The sequence below is a fragment of the Dipodomys spectabilis genome, unplaced genomic scaffold (assembly GCF_019054845.1).
Source record: "Dipodomys spectabilis isolate Male_0828 unplaced genomic scaffold, ASM1905484v1 ptg000096l, whole genome shotgun sequence".
Classification (NCBI taxonomy): Eukaryota; Metazoa; Chordata; class Mammalia; order Rodentia; family Heteromyidae; genus Dipodomys; species Dipodomys spectabilis.
In genome coordinates, this window is record NW_024870773.1 from 27,860,005 (window position 1) to 27,881,608 (window position 21,604).

Sequence of the window (21,604 nt, forward strand, 5' to 3'; positions counted from 1 at the left end):
GTTTTTATTGGAGATAAGAGTCTCAAGGACTTTCCTGCCTGGGCTGGCATTGAACTGCAATCTTCAGATCTCAGCCTCCTGAGTAGCTAGGATTACAGGCGTGAGCCACCGGCGCCTGGCCACCTTTTGGTTTTCTCATGAACCTGAACTTTGAAGAGCCGGCTGGTGGCCACGCATGTACTGGCTGCCTTGTTTCTATTTCTGAAGCTATGTCTATGAAAAGGTCTACGAAAGCAACTCAAACCTCCCCTCCTCAGACCCACATTCATATGCTTCAAATCCACACACAGAGTATTTCCAGCAGCCAATCAATAGCTGAATCAAAAAAAGGATGTCACCCTCGAGGAGAACACAGGCAAGAGGGCTGGCCAGGGCCCTTCATTCTCTTTCACCATACCAGCTTTAATGATGAACCAGGAAAAACCTGCCTACACTACTAAAGGTATCAGGACCAGTAACCAGTGCTCATTCTACACCTCCTAAGTGAACATCTAAGCAAAAACACAAATATGTAGATAGATAAAAATATAACAAACAGGCTGATGGCTCACACCCGTAATCCTAGCTACTCAGGAGGCTGAAATCTAAGGATCACAGTTACAAGCCAGCCTGGGCAGGTAAGTCCATGAGACTCATATCTCCAATTAACCACCAAAAAGCCAGAAGTGAAACTGTGGCTCAAGCGGTAGAGTGCTAGCCTTGAGCACAAAAGCTCAGAGACAGTGCCTAGGCCCTGAGGTTCAAAACCCAGGACTAACAACAACAAAAAAAATTAGGGCTAAAGGGAGGGAAAAACTGGGTGAGAGTTAAGGGGAGGGGTGACACTGTCCAAAAGGAAACGTACTCATTACCTGATTTACATAACTGTAACCCCTCTGAACATCATCTCTGTAACAATAAAAACCATTATCTGAAATTGGATCTGAAGGTATAACTCAGTGGTAGATAGAGCATGTGCTAAGGTGCATGAGACACGGGGCCCACTCTAGCACCACAAGAACTGTTTATTAGCATGGAAGTCAATAAAAGCAATGAACTACCAGGAGATGAGAACAGTGTGTGATGGTGTGCACGAGGGGAGAGCACAGCACAGGAAGTCATCGCTGTACTCCAGTGCACCGATTGCAATCTCTAAGGCACACCATGGAAGGAACGAACGCTCCATGCAGCGATCGTGTCTTTGCTTGCCACGCTGGCTCACCAGCATGCACAATGAGTACACGGGACCAGGCAGGGCCCTCCTCTGCACCCCACTCCTCTGCACCCTGACATGCTCGTCATCTCATCACCTCACCACCTTGTCCTCCTTTCAATGGAGGCCCATATCACCCACGGGACATAGCAGCTGTTGAGAACAGTGGGACTTAAGCTGGGTGCTTAAGAAGTATAGAGACTTCTTGAAGTTTATTTCCTCAAGGCCTTCTCATGGCTGAGGGACTGCTGACCTCTCCCGGGTCTCTGGGTGCCCTCCCCTGTGTGTGCACTGTGTCCCGGCTTTCAAAGACACCAGTCACATAAAGCAAGGACAGACTCTTTTTACCTGAAATGCCCTAGGCGCCCAACAGTCACATTCTAAGCCATGGTGGGGGAAGGGCAGGAGAGCATGCGAGGTTTGTAAAGTAAGGTTGATTACCTGATGTGATCTGGTGTGGTCCCGCAGCACCCCCCAACCACGTTGACCAGGCCATCCACAGCGAAGTCCTGTGTTTAAGAAAGGGTTCAGGGAATTTCAGCTAAATCCCAAATTCACAAAACCCAATTCATCACAGAAACTGTTCCTTTCTACATTTCCTGAAGATCTAAGATACAACTAGTAAGCAAAATAAGCATATTTGGGGCTGGGAAGGTGACTTAGTGTTGGAGTGCTTGCTTAGCATTCATGAAGCCCTAGGTTCGATTCCTCAGTACCACACAAACAGAAAAAGCCAAAAGTGGCACTGTGGCTCAAGTGGTAGAATGCTAGCCTTGAGTAAAAGCAGCTCAGAGCCAGCACTGGTGGCTCACGCCTGTAATCCTAGCTACTCAGGAGGCTGAGATCTGAGGATCACAGTTCAAAGCCAGCCCAGGCAGAAAAGCCCATAAGACTCTTATCTCCAATAAACCATTAGAAAACCGGAAGTGGCGCTGTGGCAGTTCATTTATCATGAAATCTTTACATTACTTACAATGAAGTATGAAATGTTTATACATCATCTGATGTTAAAGTTTTTTTTAACCCATTAGCTGAGCTGAATGAATGTGATTTGGATAATATATTTTCAAGTTTTTAAATGTACTTTTAGATTTAAAAAATGTAGTTCCCGCAGGGCTAGGCTGTAGCTCAGGGGCAAAGTACTTGCCTAACAACTGCAAGGTCCTGGGTTCGATCCCCAGTACCAAAAAAAGAAGACAAAAAAAAAAAAAATGTAGTTCCCATCACAGGTGGCACATTTCAAGCTCTCCTACCAGCATGTGCGGTAGGCACCATCCTGCAGAGCAGGGGACAGGGACGCAGGATAGCTGAGACCTGGTCAGGCACTGAGGATCATATACATGCCACTGAGACCTGATGGTATATTAGTGTACTCCTGTAATCCCAGCACTCAGAAGGCTGAGGTAAGAGATCCTGAGTTCATGACCACCCTAGAATACATAGCAAAATCCAGCCACCAAAATTCTAAAAATGAAGTCAGAAATGGCTAAGAGAGAACTCAGTGAGCCAAGATCTAGCAATTCAAGGAACAGAACAGAGCCAAGATCTAGCAATTCAAGGAACAGAACAAGAGATGCAGAGGTGAGTAGACTAGAGCTGAGGAGAGGTGGTGGTAGGTAGATCATCTCATGAGTCAAAACTGGTAGGCACACAGGAGAAGAGGGTGGAGGTGGGAGCCGGGTGACACATTCAGCAGGGTGACGGGTGAACAAGGAGCATCATGTCTTAGAAAGGCTGCAGCTGAAGCAGTGTGGCAGAAGAGAGTCATCTCAGTTGATTCGGCTGGAGCTCATAGACTGTGTGCCGACCAGAAATAGCCCCGTGCCTCGGCTACCTTAATCCAGGGAACAAAACTGTTCCTTTTTTTATACACTGGGCTCTCTGTGGGTAAATTGTTCCTAAATATTCTTCATCTAAGCCCAACTTAATCCCAATTACTTAAGAGGCTGAAACTCAAGAAACACTATAATTCCATCCATCCCTCAACAACCCAACCGTGTTAAAGGAAACGCCTGACCTTCAGGTGTGCGGCCATGATGGAAGGTGTTTCATCATAGTCACCAAACGTGTTGGGAAGGCCTGAGGAAGGACATGAAAAGCATCATTCCAGGAACAGTTGGTTTATTTGGTCCATTTGTAGTCTGGAGCCTGACCTCGGGGTCTTGTGATTGCTAGGTAAGCATTCTACCTCTAGAGCTAAGTTCCAGCCCAGTACTGTTTTTTTTCTAAATGTTTTAAATTGAAAGTTTTTAAATTTGGTATTCATAATCAAGCAGTAATTTCTTGTAAAAGCAAGCAAGACACCTTACTTGCATGGTGGCTCATGTCTGTAAGCCCAGCTTCTCAGGTGGCAGAGATGGTAAGGATTATAGTTTGAGGCCAAGAGGCACTGGTAGGGTGGGAAGGCTGCAGTGCCAGGCAAAAACAGGAGACCCTACCTACAAACAAAGCAAAAAGGGCAGGGGTTTGGCTGTGATGACAGAGTACTTACTAGGCAAGTACAAGTCAAACTCCAATACTGCTGAAGAAGAAATAAAATAAAATGTATATATTTGAAGGAAAAAAAAAGCTAGAAAATTGTTTTTATCCTAAGTAGCTGACTGGTACTCAAAAACATTCACTGGGGCTGGGCACCAATAGCTCACACTTACAATTCTAGCTACTCAGGAGGCTGAGATCTGAGGATTGTTGTTTGAAGTCAGCGTGGGCAGGGAAATTTGTGAGTCTTATCAATAATTAACCACCAAAGAGCCAAAAATGGAGGTGTAGCTCAAGTGATAATACTACTAGCCTTGAGTGAAAAAGCTAAGGGCCAGTACCCTGGCCTTGAATTCAAACACCACTATAGGCACACACATACATATACAAACACCAAACACCAAACACACACACACACACACACACACACACACACACACACACACACACACACACACACACACACAGGCAAACCTGTTAACCCTAACTATATGAATGTATTACAAATATTTACCTGAATAGCTTCAGAATTATTTACAAATATCCTTGGAATATTTATACCCAGCCTAAGAAGCCTTAGCTTTTGGAGTACAGTATACACAAGTTTCCCCTCTCCCTCTCTTCCTCTGGCCATCTCCCCACAGTGGGCACCATCATTGAGGATAAAGGCTTAGTTAAGTTGTAACTAGACTCAGTCCCTACCCTGAAGCTCCAAGTCTAAGGAAAAACTGTTTTACACCCTAGTATTCTTGATTTGAGAAGTTTCTGGTACACAAAATTACATACAAGTATGTACACACACACACACACACACACACACACACACACACACACACACACACACACACACACCTACCTATAACAAAATTCTCTTAGTTATAACTTTCCCCATCTACCACACTTATGTACACAGATCTCTCCACACTTACGTGCCCGTGAAACACACACCTGCATTAGGATAACAGAGGACATAGGCTGTGGTACATTTTCCAATTGTCTCAATGAAAGGTCTCATTTCAGTTGCACCCAGAGCACAATTTAATCCAATGCTAGAATTGAACAAAATAGGATAAGACATGTATTTGAAGCAGCATCTTCCATTCAGAATATGTATGCATATAAAAGAGTTGGCCTAAAATTCAGCAGATAATAAAACTCTCTTCATGCAAAGCCCTAACTTAGCTGTAGTCCCAACCACCTCCTCCTTTCAACACTGAGTATTCTTATCTATGCCTTTACCTCACATGACCTTACAGCTAAAGGACCCAGCCAGAGGATGCAACGCCTTACAGAGTAAATGTGTCTAAATACAGTCATGGATTGGCTAATAGTTTTAAAAAATAAAATAAAAACTTAGAAAACTCATCAACAGGGCTGAGCATAATAGCTCACACCTATAATCATAGATTTTGGGAGAATTATAGTTCTAGGACAGCCCAAGCAGAAATTCAGTGAGTCTCCATCGCAAATCAATCACACCAATGATCCTAGCTACAAGGAGGCATAGGTCCTCTTCATGTCCAAAGCTTGCTGCAGGCAAAATCACATGAAAATAACAAACGCAAAAGAAAAGCTGAGAGAGTGGCTCAAGTGGGGGAGTGCTACACGGCAAGCACTAGGCTCTCATCCAAACCCCAACACCAACAAAAGTGAGTAACAGAATACAAAGAAAATACGTAAGCCACAAGAAAACAATATGTCTAATATTAAAAAGTGAAAAATGTAAAACACCTCACTAAAACAAAACCAAAATGCACACACACACACACACACATACACACACACACACACACACAGATGGCAATAAACATATGAAAAGCTATTCCATAGCCTGAAAATTAAAATGAGTTCTCACTACACCCCTGCTAGCACAACTAAACCCAGAACAGTGGAAAACAAATGCCGGGACATGGCACGACATGCGTTCTCACCCTGTGCTGCTGGAGAACTAAAAAGGCGCAGCTACTTTGAAAGACAGACTGCTGGTTTCTTTCAGAATTAAATTCCTACCAAATGATCAGCAGTCATGCTCGTTGCTATTTATGTAAGCAAGCTAAAATCATGTCTGTACAAAAGACTGCACACGAACGGCCACAGCACTTTATTTCATAGGTGAACACCGTGAATGTGCAAACAGTGGTACATATGAAGAACAGAATATCACTCAAAGCTTTAAAAAGAAAGAGCTATAAATATGCTACAAAGGGCTGAAAATGTGGCTTAGTGGTAGAGTGTTTGCCTAGCATGCATGAAGCCCTAGGTTCAATTCCTCAGTATGACATAAACAGAAAAAGCTGGAAGTGGTGCTGTGGCTCAAGTGGTAGAGTACTAGCCTTAAGCAAAAGCAGCTCAGGGACAGACAGTGCCCAGGCCCTGAGTTTAAGCCCCAGGACTGGCCAAAAATAAATAAATAAATAAATTTATATTGCTAAATGAAAAAAAAAATGCCAACCTGAAAAGGATATATACTGTACAATTACAACTACACCCCAATTCTTTAAAAAAAGCAAAACTTTAGGATTAGCTGCCAGCAGGCAAGAAAAAAAGGAGAAACCAGCAGAGCCTATGAGATTCTCAGGGCATTACAATTTTAATTATCAGTTGTCAAAACTCATGAAGACACTCAGGCTTCAGTTACACAGCACTCTGGTGGTTCTTATCGTAACAAATAACCGTCAAGGTACATGATAATAATACAGAAAGTGGATGGTGAGGGGCAGGAGCTCAGTAGGTGTGAGTGGAGACCCGCTGTACTTTCTCCTCAAATGTTCTGTAAATCTGAAACTGAGCTCCAGTAGGTCTGACATTGTGTCCCAATGCCACACTGGAGCAACTCAAGTCAGACTGGCAGGCCCAGTGTGTAGGAAGCCTCCAGCGCTCCAGAACACTTACTGAGCTGAGCTCCATGCCTAGTCTCATCTTGTCACTTAACCTTTTCCCTCATCTTGTCACCTAGAATCAGTATGTGTCAAAAAAAAAAACCCTGAAAGATTCTGTACATCATTATCACTAGAAAAGATGTTTGAGCTTTCCCACACTTCATATCAGTGCTTAGGTGATTTCAGTTCTCATCTGTTGAGTGAATAAAATAATGCCCACTTGACTCTCAGGTTTTACTGAAATACAACTACAACATGACATTTGAAAGTGTCCTCTCAACTATTCAGCTCTCAAACTGACATGAATTCGCTCTGCTACGCACAATCTGTCTCTGGAACTAGCGAACTCCAGAGATTGCTTAAATGTACCTACTCCACAGACCCATTTCTGAATCCTCCCCCACTACACCTTTGAATGGCTAAGTTTTCTTCATTCTTCTGCAAAGCACTTTATGCTTTTTATTTTAACCTGTTTATTTATTTGCCAGTATTCCAGGACATGGCAGGACTTCAATAAGTAATAACAATAATATAAGGCTCCATCCTGTTGTTCTTTGTTTATATGCTTTACGATAATCACAAATAAGTAAGCAATAGTTTCTTTTTTTTTTTTTTGCGGGGGGGGGGGGGGGGGGGGGGGGGGAGTCCGGTCGTGGGGCCTGAACTCTGGGCCTGGGCTCTTCAGCTCGAGGCTAGCGCTCTACCACTTGAGCCACAGCACCACTTCCGGCTTTTTTCTTTTTGCTTATGTGGTGCTGAGGAATCGAACCCAGGGCCTCATGCATGCAAAGCAAGCACTCTACCACTGAGCCACCCTACCAGCCCAAGCAATAGTTCCTTAAACAGTTACATATCTATCTTTCACATATTGTTTGATGCCTCTACCTGGCCCCTAGTTAATCAGGCTAAGAGATAAAAAGTTGAGTTTCAGAAGTCTTACTTTATTCCAACCTAGCATGCTTCTGGTTGCCCCATAAATAGGGATATCCAACACAAAGGCAGAGGTACTCACCACAGGGGATCTGCATGAGACACACTGATGACAAAGGCCTCTCCCGTCTGTCCAGAGAGAGTCCGCCCGCTCTTATCAACAATGGTCCCTGAGATCTGAATTAACACAGCAAGTCAATAATGCAGTCTTGAGAATTCAGCAATAGAGATGAAATGGACACACTGACATTCTTTGTTCCTTCACCAGGAAGAGACCCTTGCGGCATCTCATACAACGCCCATGCACTGATGTTCTGTCCTCATTGAGCAGTCTTAGGATGCTCAAACAGATCTGCTCATTGGGTGAGTGAACTGGTGTCTGGGGTCTTCAGCATCTGGTATTAATCAGCATGCAGGGTCACTCCTGCGTGGCGCTAACCAGACCAGACCTTTAAGCTTTTGGATTCAGACAGGCTTTTTTTAGACAGTCTGCCTTCTCCCAACAATCACCTCTGGATTCATTTCCTGGCCTCACCAGAGGGGAGTCTGTTATCGACCAGAAGCGGTGTTAGGAAGTTACAATAAATGGTATCTAGAAGGTATTACCATTCTACTATCCCAGGAGCTGAGGAGGTAGCTAGACTCAAAATGGCAATTATTAATAAAACAAAATTTACCAAGCAAACATTTTAGAACTTACAAAAATAGGCCGGGGAGCATAATCCTCTTCAAAAAGATTCTGGAGTGCAAACAAAGCTGCCTGCCGGGGAAAAAAGGAAGAACATCCTTAGTTCCAAGAAAACATCCATGGTCAGTCCACTACTCAATACAGCGCATCCGTCTTCAGTAAGATATACACAGAACTCTCCACAGTGAAGGAAAGTAACTTCCCTATAATGCATAACAGCGAGCTTCTTTCTCAAGTGTAATACTTGATAATACATATTGAAACACATGCCAGGCACTAGTAGCTCCCACCTGCAATCCTAGCTAATCAGGAGGCTGAGATGCAGAAATCACAGTTTGAAGCCAGCCCGAGAACAAAAGTCCAAGAGAAAAGAACTTTCATCGCCAAAATAATCAGCAAATAAACAGAGCAGGAGGTATGGCTCCAGTGGTAGAGCGCCAGCTGAACAAGCAAGCCAAGCAGGCACAAGTGTGAACTCCAGTACTGGTTAAAAACAAGAGTTCACTAAGAACTAGCACTTCCTCTGCAGAAGAAACTAAGAACTAGCACTTCCTCTGCAGAAGAGCTCCGGGCTGGTATCTCTTTCCTCCCCTCCATCAAAACTAAAAACAAAGAAGAACCTTCCTCCCTGCCTTGTCTTTCCACACAGGCAGTGATGCATGGACCAACAGTGTGTATCACCGGGGAACATAGTAAGCTCGAATTGCATCTTAAAGCCACTAACTCCATATCACTGTGCTAGCCACACCGTGTTCTAAGTTCTGGGTAATAAATAGCGCTTCTCTTTCATCATATTATTTCCCGACTCAATGTTGTGTATTTGTTTCCACAATTAATTTTTTGAAATCAGGATACAACTTATCATTAGTATATACAGTCCCTGTGATAGTGTTCTTTCCTTTGTCTGAACTCAGGCTGAGGCCTCAAGCTTACCAATTAGATGCTCTACCATTTTAGTATGCCCCTAAGCACAGACAGTGGGTTTTATTGAATGTAAACTTATTAAATCGATGATATCAAAATTTCCTTTTTAGAGCTAAAATCTTCTAAGTCTTATGGGAAAACTACCACAAAAGTATAGCCAAACAAGTTGGGAGGAGGAGGGGATGTGAAGCTTATAAAAAGGAACCATGGCTAGGTGCCATTGGCTCATACCTGTAATCCTAGCTGCTCAGGAGGCTAGATCATGGTTCAAAGCCAGCTGGGGGAAGGAAAATGTATGAGACTCTCATCTCCTATTAAGCACTAATGGGCTCAAGTGGTAGAGCACTAGCCTTGATCAAAAAAGCTCAGGGACAGTGCTCAGGATCAGAGTTCAAGCCCCAAAACTGGCACCAAAGGAGGAAAGAAAGTAATTACACTAAGCATCTACTCAGACATATTCTACACATGCTGAGACTAGATCGAATGGACTCAAATCTAGTATGGCAGCCTACCTCGACAGGCAGATAACTAACTTCCAACCAAAAATAGTATATCTCCACTCCATTTCTCACTCCAAAATAAATTGCGCATATCATGAGGAAAACTACTATATAAAAAAACTGTCTGCCAAACATTTTAAAACTTAATGAAAACATAAAGTTTAAACCAAATTTTTTAAATTCAATAGCTCCTTTACAGGTTAAGAACTGAACCCAGAGCCTTCTGCAATAAAATATATTTACTGTTTTATTCTTGTTCTTCTTACTTCTGTTGCTTTATACTTTTTTCTTTTTTTGAAGATGATCTCACTGTGCAGCCCAGGCTGGCCTCAAATTCATGACCCTCCTGCTTCAGCCTCCCAAGTATGGGTATTAGACATGTCCACTACACCCAGCTACCCCTCTCATTACTCAAGTAATACATAATACAATACTAGGAGTCTTTTCAAACGAGTATCTGAATCTCAGTTCCTTAGTAAAGGATTCAATTTTTTTTAATCCAATAGAAAAACATAGGCCATAAATCACAGAAAAAGAAATACAAATGGATCTAAAACTAAAGAGAGAAGTTCAATTTCATCAATGGTAAGAAAATACAAGTTAAATCTGTAGTGGTTTTTTACCTGTCAGACTGGAAGAGTAAAAAAAATTCTTTCCATTTGCAAAACCATACCTTGTAATACATATCTGTACAAGCACGTTTACTTTTCAACCCACTGGCCATGCACCTTTGTACTTAATAAGGAATGCAAGCACACACAGACACATGCATGTACACACACATCTGAATGGACTCTCCATTCAGATCTCCAAACTGGTAACAACTGAAAAAAGTAAGATACCCAAGTACTAGCGGAAGGTATACTTACTATAATTCTCCCACATACTTATGAACCTTTAAACATTAGAATCATGAATACTGTGTACTTATCTACGAAAAGATTTACCTTCATAATGAGAAAACATTTTCAAAAAGCTCAAAACAGCTCTGCTGAATTTTACTTATTTACACGGGCCTTGTTTAAAATTTTCAAGACAAACAGATGCAAGCAGAGAAAATGCATCTGGCGTTGGTCAGGACCCTGTCCTGTCACTAAGCTATGGACTCCTCCCAGCCGGTCCAGCCTCATCCTTTATCCTCCCTTACTCACCTTAGCATTGGCAGTGTCAAAAATCGTTTCAACAAGCAGGATGTCAACTCCCCCATCCAGAAGTCCTCGAGCCTGCTCTTGGTACGCTTCAACGAGCTCATCAAATGCTGTAAGAATAAGTCAGTCACACCAAGCACATCAGGGCTCCATAGTCTCTGCCAGTGCCAGATCACACCTCTCTCTCTCTCTCTCTCTCTCTCTCTCTCTCTCTCTCTCTCACACACACACACACACACACATACACACATACATGGAACACAGCCACAGTAAAGGCTGGTCAAATGACCTTCCTCCATGTCTGCGATGGGAGTGGAAGGCATGTCTACCTCTTGAACCATGCACTTGACTTCTCAACATATATATCTTAATACATCATTCTGCCCATAAATCGCATTTGGGGGTATATGTTTTATGTATGAAGTTGGAACCTCACTATACACAGCTCAAGCTGGTTTGACTTCCTGCCTCAGACTCCCAAGTACTGGGATTACAGGCATACACCTCCCTCCAGGTTTCCCAAAGAGTATGTTAACCATCCAGTGAAGGGGTGGGTGGAGACACATTATTTGCATACCTGGGGCTGATTGTAGGTTTCTCAGTGGTGAAAGCCCCAGTCCTGTGGGCTCTGTCCTGCCCTATACCAACTCCACAAGAGGGGGCCTCTCCCACAGGGGATTTTTGTCCAAACTAAAAGCCTTTTCTGACTCTGAGGTGAAGTGTTTGTTACAAATGTCTGTGCTTTGTCCACCTGAGAAGTGAGGCCTCACCCCAGGCTGTCTCCAACTCAAAAACAAAAGCTGCTCAGGCATGTCCACAGAGGAAACTGAAGCACTCATTTATGCTGGGGTGTGGCCCACACTCACAGCCAAGCGGGGAGGGCAGTGGCCCAGTCTCATCAGGACAGAAGAGTGTGGGCCACACATGGGGCTGGAATAGCCCCTGTGGGGAAGGAGGATGCGGGCAGCGTGCAGAGCTCCAGAAATGAACCCACCAGCTGCGCTGCCAACCTGCCTGTCTCCACGAGGCCTCCACCACACGCAGGGTCACTGCTCAGCACCAGAGCTCTCGTTCTTCGTTTTTTAAAGTCTTCTTATGAGAAATTTACCTGAATGCCTATACACTTTACCAAATCTCAGCAAATATGTTTATACATGCTAGCATATAATCTTTATAGTACAAATATGTTTACATGGTTTGGGCTGCATTCGAAAAAATTAACTGGGAAATACAATACGCTGTTTTATAGTAGACCAAAAGCTGGTATCCAAATTTACTTTTCACTTTTAAACATCATTTCTTTTGTTTTACTTATTACTTTTTTTGTTTTTGGAGATAGTGTCTCTCTCACTGTATACCTTAAGCTTGTCTGGAACTCCCAATCCTCCTGGCTTTGCCTCCCAAGTGCTGAGATTATAGATATGCATCACCGCACCCACCATTATTTTAATTAGTTTTAAGAAGTATCTGCTAGGCACAAGTGGCTCACACTGTAATCCTCACTACTTTAGGAGGCTGAGATCTGAAGATCAAGGTTCACAGCCATCCTGGGCAGGAAAGTCTGTGAAGACTCTTATCTCCAATTAAGCACCAAAAAAGCCAGAAGTGGAGCTGTGGCTCAAGTGGCAACTGTACTAGCCTTAAGCAGAAAATCTCAGAGACCCCAGGTCCTGAGTTCAAGCCCCAGGACTGGCACCAAAAAAAAAAAAAAGAATGAAAAAAAGCACTGATATATCACTTCATCATAACCATCTAAAAGCAAGGTCAAGGAAGAATAATAACAAAAGACAATACCACAATATCCCTTAATCAGATCCTGCTACTGGATCCATATCACAGATTAGCACTGCTGAGGCCCATGTCCACGCTCCCTGATTATATGGGATAAATACTCACTGATATTCCCATGTCCACGCTCCCTGATTATATGGGATAAATACTCACTGATATTCCTATAATCTGGTCTTTCCACAGATGGAGACACAGACAGGGTCTTATTAGTTGGACCCAAAGCTCCTGCCACAAACCTCTTGATACCTTTGGAAAAAGGACAGAAAGCATGAGATCTCTAAGTTGTTCAAATATGTTATAAATTTAAAAAGCTTTAAGATTTTTTTTCTAGATCACGGGGCTATCCCTAATCCTTTGCCCACAACTCAGAAATGCAAAAAGCATCTGAAAGCCCTGTTTTGTTCTGATTCATATGACAACAGAACTTGATTTCTAATGAATAAAAGCCTATTTGTTCCTTTATGTCATTTCATGAGGTAACTCAGATTCTGCAATATATAGTTTGTTATATAATTCCCCAGATCTCACTGGGGAAATCATGTACTATGGGGGACATGTGAATGTCATCACCAAGGCAATCCAAGAAAACTCAATTCTCCCTCCTCTCATTTCAAAGGGTTTTTCTGCATGTGAGTAAAAGCCTGCAATTCCAGTATGAAGCAGACCAGAGGTTGCCTTAATAACCCCTATATCACACTGTCTCTAGGCCAGAGTCAAAGTACCTGTAAAATGTCATGGGAAATTGAGTTCACTTGCATAGAACAGCATATACTATTGCTAATTAGCTATGGTGATTTTTACCCACTCAATACCCCAGGGCCTGCTTTCCAATTAAACTGGAGAAGACTACCAACTAGTTGGTAACCCAGTTTGTGACCAGGCTAAAGGCCAAGTAGTCTTCATATTCCCCAATGTTAAATCATTGTTTGGGATAATTCATTACTTTGTCAACCTGCCTCTCAGGTGGACTGCAGTCTACACATTTGTATGGATTTAAATTTCATCTTTCAGCAACATAACTGTAAATTGCTTTTGTCCTTCATTAGCATGTTTGGCTAACTTCTTAATTTTGCTTTACATGTTTCGCACGGGCAATAACCATATTTTCACATCTTTAAGGGACTCCTTATTTATTCTATACCTTTTCTTCTCTAAGAATCTACCCACTAGTGCCCAGTGTTCTGATGGCAGTCAGCCAGGATGAAAGTTATTTCAGGAACTGCTTTTCATGTCCAGCAAGATTGACACTAATGCCATACTCCTCCTGTGAGCAGGGCCTTCAAGGTCATTGCAAATACACAGGGGGAAACACTTGAAAGGCCATCTATGCCAAAATAAGAAGGTAGCTTTAGAAGAACATGATCAAACATCCTAATGAAAACCATAATTATCAACTCAGCCAGCTGCTACGTTAATCACCCAATAACGTGCTTTCAAAGGGATAAAAATCATTTTAGCTCTGAATACTCTGAGAAGTCATGGATCTAACTACAAACTCAGGGAATTAGTTACAAGGACCACAAGATAAAAGAGGTGGCCCTGAGTCCAAAGCCCATGTCACCCCAGGGAGATGATAAACAGTTCATTATGCCACTGCTGAGAAGTAACCTGATAACAAGTCAAATACAGTATTTGCAGCAGCTCCTGAGCCATGGGGCATGACAGGAGAAAGCACCTATAATACATAGCAGGGAACATCAGAGGTGTCGCATTGTAACTCAAGGCATGACCTGTACAATGTCCCTTACCTGTCTGGAGTGTTACCTCCTCTGCTGCTTTTCTGGCCACGTGTGCAGAGCATTTGTTCATCCGGTAGGCCTACCACATCAACCACAAATGTTAGTTTGTCCTGTTTTTTCTCCATGCAAAATAAGGAATCGACAACCATCTAATATTTAGTTGTATTCAGCAAGGAAATGTCAAATGAATTCATCTGAAGACTGAGTGCAGTATTAGCCAGGAAGCCCTATCAGTTGTCCAACTTTGAAAAGCATCTGGGAATGGAAATTCATCCCTGGCAACTGCTTTTGGGGCCTTCTCACAAACCCCAAGTAGCTGGCAAAGAGAAAAACCTCTAGACATCTTATAAGTCACAAAACAAGCTAACACAGTCAAATACTGTAAACTAAGAAAGAAAGAGTATAGTGGAAAAAAAGCCACAGGCTTCTGAGGCCGAGACCTGAGATCTAGGACTAGCTCTGCCATCACCTAACTAGCCAGTCAGTTCCCACCACAATGGCCCTGGCCTGGCTCTCCCTGCTTCACTGTACAATGCTACAGTGGTTCTGAACTCTCCAACAGTCCACAGTTACCCTGGGCAGGAAAATCCATGAGACTCATCTCTAATTATCCACCAACAAGAGAGAAGTGGAGGTGTGACTCAAGTGGTAGATCACCAGCCTTGAGCAAAAAAACTAAGCAAGAATGTGAGAGCCTGAGTTCAAGCCTCAGTACTGACACACACACACAAAAAAAACCTACAGCTTAACAAGTATTTTTTTAATTTGGCTATTACTTGTCCATAAAAGCCAGTTATAAAATGAATAGGTTACTGTGCACATAAGCAGCAAAGATTCAAAGCATTACCCTGTCTCCTCATAAACAAAGAAAGTGCGCATCAGCTGACTGCTCTCAGAAGGTTTTATCACTAGCTCCCTCCAAAACAACAAGTTCTTACAAGCAACACAGAAATGGGGAAATAGGAAATGCTCACCAAGTGTTCAAGGCCATAGTCAGCTTGGGCAATGCTAGTACTGCTGAAAGTATTTGTTTCAATGATATCTGCTCCAGCCAACAAGTACTCCTGCAACAAGAAGAGACAGCACATTTCCAGTCCTGCCCTCCAACAATAAACTCATTCTTTCCTCACCATCACCACCAACCATCTCTGACCACTTACCCAGAGTCACACAGTACACTTGAGGCTGGAATAATTACACAGCAAGGCATACAATTTAAATTCACTAAGAGTTAACACATTAGGGTTAAGATCCTTTGACTCCTTTGAAGCCATACAGGTCATTCTGCAAGCAGCCGTGGCTGTTGGCGTGACCGTGGAAGGCCTCATCTCTGACATGTGGCTCATCTTGGGAACTCATTACCTTACCTTCTCTTTCAGCACAACCTGATCTTCCAGAATCGCACTTTCTGCCCTGTTTTAAAGCCCACACTCGCACTGCTCCTCGAGCTTGAGGACTTGTCATTACTGCCCTTCCTGTTTGAAACCCGTCTTCCAGGTTTCACTCTTTACCAGCACAACCTCAATCTGACTGGCACCTGGGGCCTCTTAAGCCTCTCAAGCCTCTCAGTTCCTAACAGTGAATAAATTCAACCTTTCCTAAGCTGGCACGTGATGACTACAGAAGGGATGAGAATTTTTTTAAAAGAAAAAAAAAAAAACAAGAAAAGCACACTTACAGTCAGTCACAAACATCCTCAAAATCATCAACACAGAGATAACTAAACCTACTCATTTTATTAACTGTTGTGTCAGCTTAAAACAAACTGTGTAGAGCTGGGAATGTGGCTTAGTGGTAGAGTGCTTGCCTAGCATGCATAAAGCCCTGGGTTTCATTCCTCAGTACCACATAAACAGAAAAAGCCAGAAGGGTGCTGTGGCTCAAGTGGTAGAGTGCTAGTCTTGAGCAAAAGAAGCTCAGGGACAGTGCCCAGGCCCTGAGTTCAAGCCCCAGGTCTGGAAAAAAAAAAATTGTGTATTACTATTGACATAGTAAGCCTTTCCCAAATACTACTGAGCAGAAAAACAAAATAAATAATAAAACACGATTATCATTAAATTTACAACATAAATATACAAACAGTACTGTGACCTTTCTATAAGCCTCAGTACTAGTATGCATACATAAATGCACATCAAAAGAACCTAGAAAAACAAACACCAACCAATAGTGCCCACGGAGGAGAGGGGGCGAAAACAGCAACTTAAGAGTAGTCAGATGGGAATTTATTCTTATATATGAGCTTTGTTTTACAAGAATGAATTCATTAAAATTGCAATTTAGTTTTCTTTGGGTGCCAGTCCTAGGGCTTGAAGGCTGGCATCTACCACTTGACTGAAGCTCTACCACTTGAGCAACATCTCCACTTCCAGCCTTTTGCAGGTTAATTAGAGGTTAATAGAGTCTCGTGGACTGTCCTGCCCAGGCTAACTTCAAACCATGATCATCAGATCTCAGCTTTCTGAGAAGCTGGGCATACAGGTGTGAGGCAACAGCATGCAGCTTCCATTTAATTTTTGAGGGTTGATACTGCAGTTTGAACTCAGGGCCTCACGCCTGGACACAGTCCACCTAGGTTAAGCTTCTCAGGAGCTAGAATGACATCACCTCACTGGAGAAGACCTCAAGGACTTGCTCTTGCCCAGGCTAACACTGAACCTTGATCCCAACCATCTCAGGCTCCCAAGTGGCCAGGACTACAAGCCACTGGACCTCAACAAAACTTAATGTATAAAAAAAAAGAGAGAGAGATCAAGCACTAGTCACTCAGCAGGCAAGTGGCAACCCAGCGGCTGAATCCCAGCTATCTTCTGGTGTCCTCCTAAGTGAGGGTCGTACGCATCACGCTGCCTGAGCTAACTTCTGCAGTAGGAAAGCATCCAGACGCCACTTGTCTTTCCTCAAAGCGCAGTCACCAGCCTGAGACCTCATCACTTATGTGCAAAATGTTAACAGCTCGTATCTAAACTTTCCACCTCCTCTCATTCCAAGCCATTCTACACATGGCTGACAGATTAATCCTCTGAAAAGCACAACTGTGTTTATTATTTCCCCACCATTTCCCTTAGTCTTTAAAAAAACAAAAAAGTCCAGGCTACTTTCTCTTGCCCACTCATAGATGTTTGGCTTTCATCCCTTCAGCCTAGCCAGCTTTCTTATCTCCACTTTAAATACAACGAATTTGGCCTGCCTTCTCAATGAATGCACAAAACTCCCAGAACTGAACGACCCGACAACGACTCCTACCAATTGCTGTGTTTTTCCCCAGAGATAGCACCATTAGTTGGTGTTGATCTTCCCAGATCCTTTCAGTAGGGTCTCTCTGTTCACAGAGCTGCAGAGACTCACACCAGATCCTTGGGAGTGGCAATGATAGGAAAACAGCAAGTGCACAGCCCCCATCACACAAGTCAAATACTAGAGCAGAAGAGGGAGTGACTCAGGGAGAGACTGGCTCATTACTGGGGGATCCTGGAAGGCTTCCTAGTGAAGGGCTGTGTGACCTGTGGAATGAGTTGATGCTGACAGGGAAACGGGGTGAGCGCGAATCAAGAGCATGTATTTCTAAAACTCTCCAGCACTAGTGCTGCCTGCCCAGCCGGACGCATGCCCTCAGGCCCCATTCTTCTGCACACTTTCACTGACACACCCATGTTTCCCAACAACAACTTACCCTTCCTAACTTGCACTACAGATAACTGGCTTATGCCTACTGCTCTTACTACGCCTTAAAGTCTTTGAGGAAATAGAATGCAGCCACTTCATCTTTGCTTCCTTGCCCACTGGGCCCAAAATTAGGCCAGCATCAGCCTTTAATATAAACTTTTAAGTATGAAAATGAAAATTGGGCTTTTTTTTTAAAAGTACAAACCAGGTACCAGTGGCTCATGCCTGTGAACTTAGCTAGTCCAGAGGCTAAGCCCTGGAAGACTGAGGTTCAAATCAGCCTGGGCAGAAAAGTCCAAAAGACTCTAGCTCCAACACCTACTAAGTATGTGGCCTTTGTGCTAAGTGCTAGAGATAGAAGGTGTAGACCTGGGTTGGACCAACCTTCATATACTAACTACACAAATTTTAAAAAGCAGTTAAGCAGCCACATGCTGGTGGCTCACACAGTTCAAAGCCAGCCGGGGCAGAAAAGTCTGTGAAACTCTTGTCTCCAATTAACCACCAGAAAACCTGGAAACAGAGCTGTGGCTCAAAGCAGTAGCCTTGAGCAAAAATATCTCAGGGCAGGGCCCAGGTCCTGAATTCAAGCCCCATGACTGACAAAACAACAACAACAACAAAAAAGCAAAGCAGGCACCGGTGGCTCAAACCTGTAGTCCTAGCTACTCAGGAGGCTGAGAGCTGAGGATCGCAGTTCAAAGGCAGCCCGGGCAGGAAAGTCTAGACTCTTTATCTCCAATTAACCACCAGAAAACCAGAAGTGGTGCTGTCACTCAAGTGCTGGCCTTGAGCTGAAGAGCTGAGGGACAGCACCCAGGCCCAGAGTTCAAGCCCCATGACTGACAAAAAAAATAAATAACAGCAAGAAAAACTGAAAAATCTTAAATGCCTGAGAATGAGCTAAGGTAATAAGCATAAAATCCCCAATCTGTACAGAATGTTTGTTTTTTCTCTGGAGTGTAAATGTCTTAAGGGCAAACCCTACCTTCATCATGTTTGCACAAGTGCCCAACATGGCACCTGACTTTTATGTGTTGTCTAACACCTGCTTCCTGATAAATCCCCTCTTTCTCCTGCATTCTCAAGAGCAAGCAGCACAGCAGTCTGACCTGTGTACATGAAATAACTTGAATAAAAGTTTCAGAACCTGGGAATAATTTACCTTATGGATTTGGTAAATGATATCGGGTTGGGTTATACTTAAAATGTCATTGTTGCCTTTCAGGGGCCTGGCATGGTCTTTAAACTCTTGACCTTGGAAGCTTTCTTCACTGAGCTTGTACCGCTGAATCATGGTCCCCATCCCTCCATCCAGCACCAGAATCCTTTTCTGGAGAATGGCTTCAATCTCATCCTGCTGGGCTTTCTTCGGCGCACCTTTAAACAGGGTGACAATCTGACTTCAGAGAATGAAAAGTGAACAAAAAGATGTGTGGAGAGGGAAATGTAGAGTCAACTATAAGGGAACTCATTGAAAAAAAAATGCATCAGAGAACTACGGCCTCTTAAGCCACAAACAGTGATGCCAAAAGAAAAGAAAAAAAGGTGAACACAATACAAAGTCTCTGGTAAAGCCTCAACCCTCGGTCAGAGCAGCTCAGTGAGCTCCGCTTCCCAGGAGAGGAAAACCGGGACAGGAGGCCCGGCCCACAGCCCGGGGCTCGGGGCTCGTTCCTGCTCTCCAGGGCTGACTCGGGGTCACCACGCCCCCCTCCCCCCCCCTCCCCGGCAGAGCCGGGGATCTACTTCGAAGTGGAGGAGCCGCCAACAGGGCCTCTGCAGAAGCAGAAGCACCAGCGCGCGGCTCCCCGTCTCACCGAGCTGCGGGGGGCGCCCTCAGCCCCGCGGCACCTCAACGTCCCGGGGCAACTCTGCCCACTGCGTGTCCCGTCCGGAGACTTCCCAGGGCCCGCGGGGAGGACCGGGCACCGGAGCTCCGGGGACCGCAGCGTTTCCGCAAACCCGAGGACCCAGGGCCCGGGGCGTCCGGGGGATCGGGTTCCACGCCCGGCAGCACCGGGCGTGGCTGGAGGTAGATACGTGGCCCCGCGGGCTGGCGATGCGGGGTGGGAGGGGGGACGCGGCGCGGGGGGACTCCGTCCAGCCGACGGCCACACCCCACTCCGGGACTAGGCCCTACCGGGCCGCTGCGTTACCGGGTTGCGACAGCGCGGGCGACATGTCTCCGGGAATCCGTCTCGGGGGCCGTGGACGTGGCGGTGAGGGTGAACTCTCCACAGGGGCTCGCGGCGCAACGCAGCCGGCTCCACGGCGCCGACCTCGCCGCTGGCACGCTCCGCAGCAGGGCGCGGCGCGCGCCGGCCCGGCCCTCAGCGGCGGAGTGCTGGAGCTGCGCGTGCCGTTAAGTCCGCCGGCGCTCGGTCTAGCCTCGGGTCAGAGGACCCTCCCTCCCAGGCCTATGATTGGGCCCTGAGAGTCCTTCGCAGGCCTATTGGTTGGAATACCAGCCAATCGCCTTATGCTTAGCCCAAGGTCCTCTGGGAGATGTAGTCCTCAGTGCAGTACCAAGTCTCCCTAGTGGCCCGAGCATCTCCGAGCCGGTTCCGGAAGTGCTGCCATGCGGGTATCAAGTCCGCCTTTCCTACGACTGTGTGCGGGGTCGCGAGCCCCGTACTCGGGAATGTAAACTCTACACCCGTTTTGCTGACAACGGGAGACCTAAGTCTCCATTCTGTAGTCAGGACGCGATGCTAGAGGTGGGTGGGCCAGGAGATGGAGAGCCCAGGTTCTCCACCAGAGTTCTCCAGCAGAGAATTGAACACACACACACATGCAAAGTGGCAAGGCAAGGCATCTAATAAGAGAGAAAGAAAATCCACCAGTAAGGGAAGGTGCGGAGCCGAGCTAGGCGACCCGAGAGCACGTGAAGTAGTGTGGTAGGAGTTCATGGCCACGATCGTGGGCTGTGCCTGGGGGCATGAGGCCCAAGGCCTGGTGAATGGGAGGAAGAGGTCTGCGCATGTGCGAGGTTGCCATCCTCTAGTTAGCCTATGTATGAGAGGCAACGTGTGCTTGAAGCCAGGAGTAGGGGTTTGTTGCATATGGTTCTATTTCACAGGTGCCTCGGCCTGGGTAGAGCTGGCCCCAGACTTCTGCTGCTAAAGAGAAGTCCTGACCACTAGCCAAGTAACCCCCAAGGATCAGTGTTCATGGGCTATCAGAAAGGAAATGGAGCTCTGGGTGTCCGCTAGTGTGGGGCTATGATTCTTAGCTTTGGTTTCATCATTCTTTCCCTATAGCTAACCCACTTCACTAGAGGGTCATTACTCTTTCCTGGATTATGATAGGATGTGTGTGTGTGTGTGTGTGTGTGTGTGTGTGTGTGTGGGCGCGCGCGTGCGCACACACTTGCACTGGGACTTGAATTCAGAGCCCTTCAGTTCTTTGGGTGTCCATTTTGTCAGGTGTGAGAAGGTAAGTCAGACCTGAAACAAAATACTGCTACCTCTGGAGTTTGTCAGAGTGATGACCCGCTTTTCCAAGAAGCTTCCCGACTTTGCCACAAAGGTGAACTCTGCTACTCGCACCCCTCAAATTCTGTTATAATCTCAAGATTTATATCTTCTTCCCAGAATCCCACGTCAGCTACCATTGTGACCACTCACATTGACTACACCAAATGAGCTGAATTTCCAGTCTAAGGAT

At 44.9% G+C, this 21,604-nt stretch overlaps 1 protein-coding gene across 1 annotated transcript in view; it reads right to left on the reverse strand.

Annotated features, from left to right (window-relative positions):
• The window catches only part of Mtr (5-methyltetrahydrofolate-homocysteine methyltransferase), a 59,554-nt gene extending 39,324 nt beyond the window's left edge, over nt 1-20,230 (reverse strand). Inside the window, exons 1-11 of the mRNA XM_042686193.1 lie at nt 20,095-20,230; nt 19,101-19,315; nt 15,244-15,333; nt 14,279-14,348; nt 12,684-12,776; nt 10,743-10,849; nt 8,180-8,239; nt 7,562-7,656; nt 4,619-4,719; nt 3,210-3,271; nt 1,634-1,701 (exon numbers count right to left, since the gene is read on the reverse strand). Coding sequence (XP_042542127.1) covers nt 1,634-1,701; nt 3,210-3,271; nt 4,619-4,719; nt 7,562-7,656; nt 8,180-8,239; nt 10,743-10,849; nt 12,684-12,776; nt 14,279-14,348; nt 15,244-15,333; nt 19,101-19,315; nt 20,095-20,119 — 986 coding nt within the window. The 5' untranslated portion in view covers nt 20,120-20,230. The remainder of the gene's footprint in view (nt 1-1,633; nt 1,702-3,209; nt 3,272-4,618; nt 4,720-7,561; nt 7,657-8,179; nt 8,240-10,742; nt 10,850-12,683; nt 12,777-14,278; nt 14,349-15,243; nt 15,334-19,100; nt 19,316-20,094) is intronic.
• Between the last annotated feature and the right edge of the window lie 1,374 nt (nt 20,231-21,604).